Source organism: Eimeria acervulina, genomic scaffold (assembly GCF_000499425.1).
Source record: "Eimeria acervulina Houghton genomic scaffold, Eah_scaff1174, whole genome shotgun sequence".
Taxonomy (NCBI): domain Eukaryota; phylum Apicomplexa; class Conoidasida; order Eucoccidiorida; family Eimeriidae; genus Eimeria; species Eimeria acervulina.
This window is the reverse complement of record NW_013549375.1, coordinates 1-9,605: the sequence shown is the minus strand read 5'-3', so window position 1 is coordinate 9,605 and position 9,605 is coordinate 1. Positions and strand designations below refer to the sequence as shown.

Genomic DNA, 9,605 nt, shown 5'->3' with positions numbered 1-9,605 from the left:
ATTGTGTATGTTACCTATATATATATATATGTATATATTATATTGTATATGTACATATATATATATATAAATATAAATTAACACTTAATTCTATTAGTGTAGTCAGATATAGCACTATTAATATATCCAAGTAAGTAGATGGAGCAGCACGCTGCAAGCTTAACAATTACGCAACTCAGGTAAGTACTTCAGAGATTCAAGTGAACAAGAGGAGAGGCAAAAGAATACCCCACGCCTAAACCCTAAACCCTAAACCCTAAACCCTTGAACAGACAAGAAAAAGTAAAAGCGACTCTATTAGCAACACAATACTTGTAAACAACTACTTAGACGAAGGAAATAACACCCAGAACGAACAAAACGAAGAAACATCTCATGCAAAAGACAACAATTTAAGAGGGGCAGCTGCTCCCCTTTAAACACCCAATGCCCATACAACGCAAACAGCTAAACGGCAATAAAAATAAAAACAAAAAATACCAACAACAACAATAATAATAGTAATTAGTAAAAAAAGAAGAAAAGAGTTTAAACAACAAGTTGGTGGAGTTTGCGCTGCATGCGGCTCCTTAAGAGCCAATACAAAGTCTGTCCTTGTAAGTATTCTTTCTTTTTGAGATAATAAAGCATCTGCTGTTGTGTTGTTATTTACTTCTTTTCACGATAGACTTTGCAGTTCATCTTTATTTGCAGTGTATATACACCTCAATGTTCCGCCTGCATTTCAGCCTGTCCTTTTTCCCTCTTCGTTATTGTTTCCCTCCCTTCCCTTCCTTATCTTGTTATAAACAACCATATAGCTGTCTTTGTAGAGAATAGGAAGCAATGACTGCTGCATTTCTTTGATTGCACCCTCCTTTTAAGCAGTGTAGCTAATAGAACTTGGTTGAGTTGTAAGGTTTTTCTCTTCTGTATATTTCGCTACTTCATAAGGAGTGTATGTTTCTTCAGGATATCCACACTCGCATGGGTCTACACGGGTAACAAATGCATTACTCCATTCTGGTAGAGCGTCTCCTCTTCTTCTTCTTCTAAATATAGGTTTGTTCTGTTGAATAGGAATGCGCGTAAAGCATGCATTACCTCCGAATAAAGCAGAAGAAACTGCAGATACACCCGGATCAGGGTGTTCAGACAGCGGAACCCCAAAGTGTAAAGGCCCTACAGGCCCTGCAACGTAACGATGAGGGGCAGGTGGAGGAAACTCTCTTTCATGAATAATGCAGCTATCCTTTACTTGCTGGGCCTGCTCTTTAAACTCACGAAAGTAAGCCCCTGCTTTATGCTTATCCAACTCCCCTCTGCTCCCATCGAAGTGTGATAGAAACTCTGCATGAGACATAGAAGAAGGGAGGGGGGAGCCAGCATAAGAAAAAGAAGGAGGCATAGTATACGACATCTTCTGCAACAAATACACAAAAATATATCCACAACGGAACACCGATACACCTGCGGTAGCCAACAAAAAAATAAAAAAACACCAACCCAAAAAAAAGGAAGTCAGAAAAGGAATAATGAAGAAGAAACCCCTGCAAAGCACACAAACACACATACAAGAAGTAATACAAACAACTGCAGCAAACGCAGCAGCAGGGGCAGCAGTAGAAATAGCAGCAGCAGCAGGAGCAGGAGCGGCAACTGAAGCGGCAGGAGGAGCAGCAACAGGAACAGCAGCAGGAGCGGCAGCAGGAGCAGCAGCAGGAGCAGCAGCAAGAGCAGCAGCAGGAGCAGCAGTAGGAGCGGCAGCAGGAGCAGCAGCAGGAGCGGCAGCAGCGATGGAGTTGGAGGCGTGAGGGGGAAAAGCAATGAGAGGGAGCCAACAGAGAAACATAAAAGTACAGAGTTAAAAGCAAGCAAAAAACAGCAAAAGAGAGTCAAACGACCCGACTCAAGAGAAGAGAACGCCAATGTACAGAAGCAAGAAGCACATGAAAACGAAAAAAGGAGAAGTTTCAAAATGTAAGGTGTGCTGCTCCATGCCCCTGCCTCGCATGTCCCTCAGTGTTGTGCCTGCCCTCTATTATTTTCTCTGTGAATATTTTGCTGTATATCTCCCACCAACGCTTTCTGCTTCCTGAATGCTAATGCTAAGGACCAGCGGAAGGCAAGGCAGCAGGGGGAAAGAGGTGAAAATTACCTCAAGTCAAAGTACTTTGAGAAGAAGAAGAGTACTAATATAGAGGGAGAAACAAATAAAAGAGGAAAATCGGAAAAAAAGAAGAAAAGGAAACACAATGGGAGGTTAGCCAGCGGCTCCCCTGCTGGTCTTGCAGCAGAAACGAGGAGCGGCTGTTGTTTTGTGGGTTCGTTTGACTTACTTGGTGAAGAAGATTGTTTGTTTGAATTCAAAACGAGAAAATATAATATAATATCAACTTAAATGAAGAAGAAAGATGCAGCAGTTTAAACAACTCAGCAACAAACCCCTGCAAACAGCCACCAGGTTTAATCGGAGCTGCCCATACACCTCAGCTCCTCTCGAGCGGTGGATCGATTCTTCTTCTTATCATTTTATTTTCCTTTTCTTTTAATTTTGAGTTCAAATTGAAAATATAAACTGTTAGAAACATATTATCCTCCTATATTTACTCATATTCCACTAACAGCGCCACACACACCCATAACACTACGAGGTGTACAGACAGACAGCAGCTGCAGCCGAACGCTCCTCCGCCTCCACGGCCTTCAGCGCCCCCCAAACACAAAAAAAGAAGACAAACTGTAAAAAAGAATTTCTTTACAAATCAGTCACTCTTTCCTGCAAAGCTGTGCACAACCGGCTTGCCTGCATTCGCTCTAGGCGTTCCTGCTATATTGTGTTTTTTCGCTGTTGGTGCTGCTGCTGTTGTTGTTGCTGCTGGTGTTGCTGCTCCTTCTGCGGCTGTGACAGTATATTTCTCTAGTTGTGGATGCACTGTAAGCATAGATGAATTCAAGAGCGACACGCCGAGAAAAAACCAGCGGAAGGCTTTCCAGCAACACCGCTGGGGAGGAAAGCTAACAACAGTTGCACAGAAGAAGCGAATAATAAGATAAAGCTGCAGCAGAGGTCTCTACCCCAAGCCTCCTGAGTACAAGCTGTCCGTACACTGGGAGCCACTCAGCAACGACAGTAGGTGCCCCTTTCTGCTGAGTAAACAGAAGAATATATATGCATACATGCCTTCGTATATATATATATATATATATATATATACGGCAAAACACCTATTGTCTTCCATGAGGATGGCGGGACATCCCTTCTCTTCTTATCGTTCTTCTCCTCAAATACCTGAAGAAAGAAAACGGCTAGCAGAGTGTAGTGAGGGCCGATCTCCCCTTTGTTACAGACAGCTAGCTAGCCGCAGCTAGCTGCCGCTAGCTACTAGATCGCTGGCAGCTGTGTGCATGTTGAGGTGTATGTACAGTACAACTGAATTGCTGCAGCGACATTCGGTTTGACGTGTCCTACTTCGCAGTGTCTGTACACTGCCCTGGGTTGCGGCGTTTGTGTGTTTATATTTCAAGAAATTCTGTATTTATTCCTCTTTGTCTCTTTTTTTCGTTTGTTTATTTATTCTCCTCTTAATAGTAAGTAATCAGCGGACAACAAAACAGCAAACACACTGCTGCTGCTGCTGCTGCTGCTGCGGAGGCCAATGACGGCACAGCGAGAATCGAAATTATGAATTTAGTTGCAACAGCAGCAGCAGCAGCAACAACAGCAGCAGCAGCAGTAGCAGCATGAGGCTTGAGGTGTTCCTCTTTGTAGAAGTAAGCGTCTGGCTGGCTCTTGCGTTTCTCGGGGGTAATGCGAGGTGTACGTACACCTCAAGCTGAACAAGGTGTACGTACACCTAAAGCTGTGGAATTACTTGCGCAAATAAAAGAAAAATACAAAAGATTACTCTCTCCGCTGCTTATCTTCTAAAACGAGATACTACGCCAGAGATCTATAATATATAATGTGCTGCACTTCAAGCATCCATTCATACAAATGCCTCTTCTACGCTGGTACATAGATATATATATATATATATATTATAGATATATATATATTATATACATTTGTACATATATATGTGTTTAATATATATGAACATCCAGTTGCTTCATAATGCGTAAATGTGTATGCATAATGAATATATACGTAGATGTATCTAGATAAATCTATTATATACTAACTACAATATATCTATTATATACTAACTACTTTATTATATACTATATGCATTATATATATTGTATACTGCATACAATATATCTATTATATCCTAAATATCTTATATCTATTACATACTATATATATTATATCATTATATATACGTATAACATGCAGTATATCTACTCTATATACAATTTGCATTATATACTACATGCAGATCCATGACCTAAAAATATGCATTATACTACTTATATAGAAACATATATATATGTATATATATAATGCATTATTTCTACATCTATATATCTATATCTATAACTATATATCTATATCTATATCTATATATCTATATATATTTCTATATCTATATATCTATATCTATATCTATATATCTATATCTATATCTATATATCTATATATCTATATATCTATATCTATATCTATATATCTATATCTATATATCTATATATCTACATCTATATATCTACATCTATATATATAAATGAGCGTATAGTTTAAGAAGCAGATTAAAGAACAGAAGACGGAGATAAACAGTTGGTGTCCTTTAGACGGGCGAAGGAGAAATTTGCTCTCCAAACACTTCGTTAAAAGAAGACAGCCTTCTCTGCTGTCGCGGTGTATATACAGGTATCATATATAAATATAAACATAAATATAATATATATATATATATATTATATGTATTGCCATTATATATGTATCTGTAGTTGTAGTATATATATATATATATTCAAAGAGATATATATCATATATAATCTATATAAGGTATAATATATACATGTGTGATATATATATATATATATATATTAAATTATATATATTATATATATTATACACATTTTCTTTCTTATTAAGGAGAGAAAGCCACACAGATGAACTGCGGGGCGGTCATAGACAATAAAAAGGAAGAAAAAAACAGAAATAAAGAGTAAATACACCCGAAATAAAGAAAGATAAAACAGCAATAAAGAAGAAGTACAACAGAAGTAAAAGAAATAACACACAAGTAAAAACAAAAAAGAAGAAAATGCATACAGACAAACACATGCAAAAGATGCGGCTCCCCTAAGGCTTGCTGACTTCTTAAAGCAGCAAGAAGAAAATAATAATTGCTTTTATAAAATGTTCAACACTACACAACCCATGCATGCATGCATGCATGCGGTGTACGTACACCCCATGCACTCGCTGTGTATGCCTTTCTTTCCCTGTTTCTTTCTGTCCTTTTTCGTCTGTCTTTGATGTCTTATTAAACATGCAATCTTGATAATATATATATATATATATATATATATATCTTCTGATCTCAGCATATGCGCGGATATTGAATAAACATACTCTCTGTCTGTTTGTTTCTCTCAGTTTGTTTGTTTATTTGCTGCTTGTCTTTGCTTTTTTCTCTCTTTTCCCTCTCTTATAGACAGCACTTCCCCTCTTCTTTTTTAAGCTTGCGAAGAATTCTATTAAATTCTTATTTTTCGTTGTTTGTTTTGCATTTAACTCGATTGATAATATAAGCCAGTTATCATTCATGCTGCAGCCTGCTGCTACGCGCATGCTGTTGCTGCTGCTGCTGCTGCTGCTGTTGACACTGATGTTGTGGCTCCTGCTGCTGCTGCTGCTGCTGCTCATGCTGCGGGTGCTGCTAACGGCGCTGTGCTGCTGCTGCTAATGCCGCTGCTACTGCTGCTGCTAATGTCTCTGGTGCTGCTGCCGATCATTATTATCATCATCTGCTGAGAGGTTAAAGAGCGCCTTTACTGCTTTGGAGATGCTGTTGCTGCTGCTGCTAATGCCTCTACTACTGTCGCTAATGCCGCTGCTGCTGCTGCTGTTGCTGCTAATGGCGCTGCTGCTGCTGCTGCTGCTGCTGAGTATCATCTGCTGGGAAGTTAAAGAGAGCCCTTCCTGCTTTAGAAATGCTGCTAAATCGTTCAAAGAGGCCGCTGCAGTTGATGCCCAGCCAAAAGCCGAAGACAGCGCCGAGACCGACGCCCCACCAGAAGCCAAAGAGAGGCCTCTCAGATTCTCTCATTAAATCATCTAATTCCTTCGTGGCTAAGTGCTGACTCATGCCAAATCCCCCTAGCAGTAACGCGGGAATGAAGAACCCCATCGTGCACAAACAGCGGAAAAAGAGGAAATAGAACAGAAACCGGGCGCAGAAAGATAGAGGAAGGCCGCATGCAAGATGCAGAACAAAGAAAGAAATAAACACAGAAGAAGCAAACTTGAAAAATGAAGACGCACGCCGAAGAAACGCTGAAATAATGAAATCGGAGCCGCAGCGACTGAGGCGGGAAACCGTAAAAAAGGAACAAACTCGGGGGGGAAAAAGAAAGAAGAAGGAAGATATTAAAAAGATTAACTCCTCCTAAACCACTCAAAAAGGAAATATTCGTGAAATAACTTAAATATCTGCATATTCCTGCTCTTATATTTCACAACTGCTCAGACCTGGCTATACACCCGAATGCATGGGCGGCGAAACGCAGAAAAGAAAGGAAATTTTTTGATATTCGTTGGTCGACTGTTCGTATATAAAGTAAAAAAGACTCATTAGAAGTACTTTTGAACGCAGATAATAAAATAATATCCTTTTCCTTCTCTTTCCTCTCCTTGCTAACGCAAGCCAACAGCCCAGCCAGTCTTCAGGTGCATGTACACCGCAGACGAAACGGCAGGAAGCTGTTTTCTGTTTGGAACAGCATTCTACTAAAACAAATGCAGCATTAAATATAAAATTAATTCTTTTCTTCATAGAACCTCTTCTAAAGAAGAGCAGAAGAACAACAGCAAACCCTCATTTCCCTCTTCTGCTAGGGTTTAGGGTTTCGGCTTTCGGCGTCGGTTGTAAGACATTATGAATTTTCACTCTTTATTTTCTTCTCCTAAGGTTTTGTATTGTTTTTTTCTTCTTTTCTGTAGATCATTAACTCTTTTTGAGGTCTCTTTCCCCTTCCCTCTGAAGCACAGCTTCTTCCTATACCTGCCAGTCTAGGGCTGTTGAAGAGCAAGAGGTTTCTGCTGCTGCTGCTGCCTTTGCTGCTGGTGTTGCTGCTGCAGCTTTCGATGGCTTTGTCTTATAAGGCAAAGAATATTATCTCCTGGGCCGCTGTCGTTGTACTCGGTGGGTCTTAGGCGCTGGAGCACTTTATTTTTTTCTTTCTTTTGCATGCCGCTTATTCTTTTGATGGTCTCTGTCTTCGTCTCCTCTTAGGCAGTTATTTTACGCTGTGTCTCTCTAACTCTCTGTTTATATTTCTTTCGCTTTATCTTTGCCTTTATCTGTGTGTGTCTGTCTTCATCTCGTTGCTGCTCTCTCTCTCTCTCTCTCCCTCTCTCTATATATATGCATACATCTGTGTATATATATACATATATGTATATATATATATATATGTATATGTATATATATGTATATATTATATTACTATAATGTATATTATTCGCATTTTCTTTTTGCTGTTTATACGCTGTTTGTTGTCTCTGTCTCTTTTCAGCTCCTTCTGTCTTGTGTTTATTTAATGTGTTTTCTTTTGTTTATTTTTTTATTGTTTTGTTGTCCTACGGCTTTGTTATTTCCTGCATTCTTCTGTTGCTGTTGTTCAACTCCTCTATGCTTTTGAATTGCTGCTGCTGCTGCTGCTACTGCTACCCCTGCTGCACTACTGCGGCTACTGCTGCTGCAGCTACTGCTGCTGGTGCTGCTACTGCAACTACTGGTGCTGCTGCTGCTGCTGCTGCTGCAGGCAGTGCGGTTCCCCTTGGTCTTTCGTTGCTGCAAGTGTATAAATGCGATGTACACGAAGAAGCATTAGCTGTTCATGCTGAGACAAACAGAAAAAGGAAACAAGCAGCAGAAGCAGCAGCAGCAGCAGCAGCAAATGCTGGTGCTGCTGCTGTCTAGGGAGTTCAGATCCCTCGCATGCGTTCTGTAGAAAAAGCTGCAAAATTGCTGCTGCTGCTGCTGCTGATGCACTTGTAACAGCAACAACTGCAGCAGCAACAGCAACAGCAGAAACAACTACAGCAGCAACAGCTACGGACGCTTGAGATCATTAGCTTTGCTGCTGGAACAGCAGCAGCAGCAGCAGCAACAGCAGCAGCAGCAGCAGCACGATATGCTCTGCACCTTCACCTGCTAATGTACGTACACCTGAAAACAGCGGGTGGTTTTCTGTCTAATAGACTGCTGTCTCTCCGCGGCGAACCTGTCAGCACTTTCTGTTAATTTGTTTTTTATTTATTTGCTGAGACTAATTTTGTTTGTATTTTAGTTGCATTTGTTTGCTCATATCTGTTGTCGCGCTGTAGACAGCCTAAATAGCACATTTAGGGTTTAGATTTAGGGTTTAGGGTTTAGGTCTAGGGTTTAAGCTTAGGGCTTTTAGGGCTTAAGGTGCCGGGAGTAGGAGTTAGGGTTTAGGGTTTAGGGTTTAGGGTTTAGGGTACAGCATTTGAGGAGGCAGGTCCGAACTTAGGATGTTGGACCTGGTGAGAGGGCTCCTGAGTAAGGGTTTAGGGTTTAGGGTTTAGGGTTTCGATTTTAGGGATTGGGGTTTAGGGTTTAGCGTGTAGAGGTTAGGGTCTAGGGTTTAGGGCTTAGAGCTGCAAGATTTCTTTTTAAGTATCTTCTTCATGGTGAGCCCAGCAGAAGCCCCACAGCACTTCAGCAACGAAATAAAGGGTTTTCCTTCTGCTAAACCCTAAACCCTAATGAGTTCGATTATACTATAAAACCCTAAACCCTAAACCCCAAACCCTAATGCGTTAATTTCGCTGCCTGCTTGTCTCAGCCCCCAGGGCAAAGTAAACAAGTAAATAAATGAATAAATAAATAAATAAATTAATTTGTTGTTTTGTTTGATTAAAATAAATAAAAAATTTGTTTTATTTTTGTTTAGTTTTATTTCGATGATTGGCGCAGCCAGCGAATCGGCGAAATCGGCGATTGCAGGTTTGGGGTTTTCTTGAGCAGCAAATTAATTTTATATTTTTTCTTTTGAACAATAAATAAATAAACACATTAATTAATTAATTAATTTATTTATTAATTAAAACAATTAAAAAATAACGCTGTTTAGATGCGCCTTCTTGCTACGTTCTTCATCTACATCTCACCAGGTGTCTGTACACCTCAGCATTTACTCATTTAGCATCATCTTTATAAAGTAGGCGATCATTTATTATTATTATTTCCATCTTTAGATTAATACCTGGACTGCCAGCCACAAGGAGGTGAAGAAGCCCTTCGACAACAGCACTGCTGCAACAGCAGCAACAGCAGCAGCAGCAGCAGCGGCATCGACATCCGCAGCTGCAGCAGCAAGCAAAAAAGGAGGAGGTACGCCACCAGTAACGCCATTGGAACGGGGGGGCAGCAGCAGCAGCAGCAGCAGCAGCAGCAGCAGCAGCGGCAGCATCTGCAGGACAATCG

General features: G+C 40.4%; 3 protein-coding genes across 3 annotated transcripts; 1 reads left to right on the top strand and 2 right to left on the bottom strand.

Moving 5' to 3' along the window:
* Positions 1–859: 859 nt before the first annotated feature.
* Positions 860–1,399, bottom strand: EAH_00056600 (hypothetical protein, conserved; the record flags this gene model as incomplete). The annotated part of the gene is made up of 1 exon (XM_013393795.1): positions 860–1,399. One exon carries the CDS (start codon positions 1,397–1,399, stop codon positions 860–862), a length of 540 nt encoding a protein of 179 aa, XP_013249249.1.
* Positions 1,400–6,005: 4,606 nt separating this feature from the next.
* On the bottom strand, positions 6,006–6,281 carry EAH_00056590 (hypothetical protein, conserved; the record flags this gene model as incomplete). Its single annotated transcript, XM_013393794.1, has 1 exon — positions 6,006–6,281. One exon carries the CDS (start codon positions 6,279–6,281, stop codon positions 6,006–6,008), a length of 276 nt encoding a protein of 91 aa, XP_013249248.1.
* Positions 6,282–8,650: 2,369 nt separating this feature from the next.
* On the top strand, positions 8,651–9,604 carry EAH_00056580 (hypothetical protein; the record flags this gene model as incomplete). Its single annotated transcript, XM_013393793.1, has 2 exons — positions 8,651–8,662; positions 9,397–9,604. Coding segments are annotated over 2 exons (220 nt in total), but the record flags the coding sequence as incomplete, so codon positions are not given.
* Position 9,605: the final 1 nt, after the last annotated feature.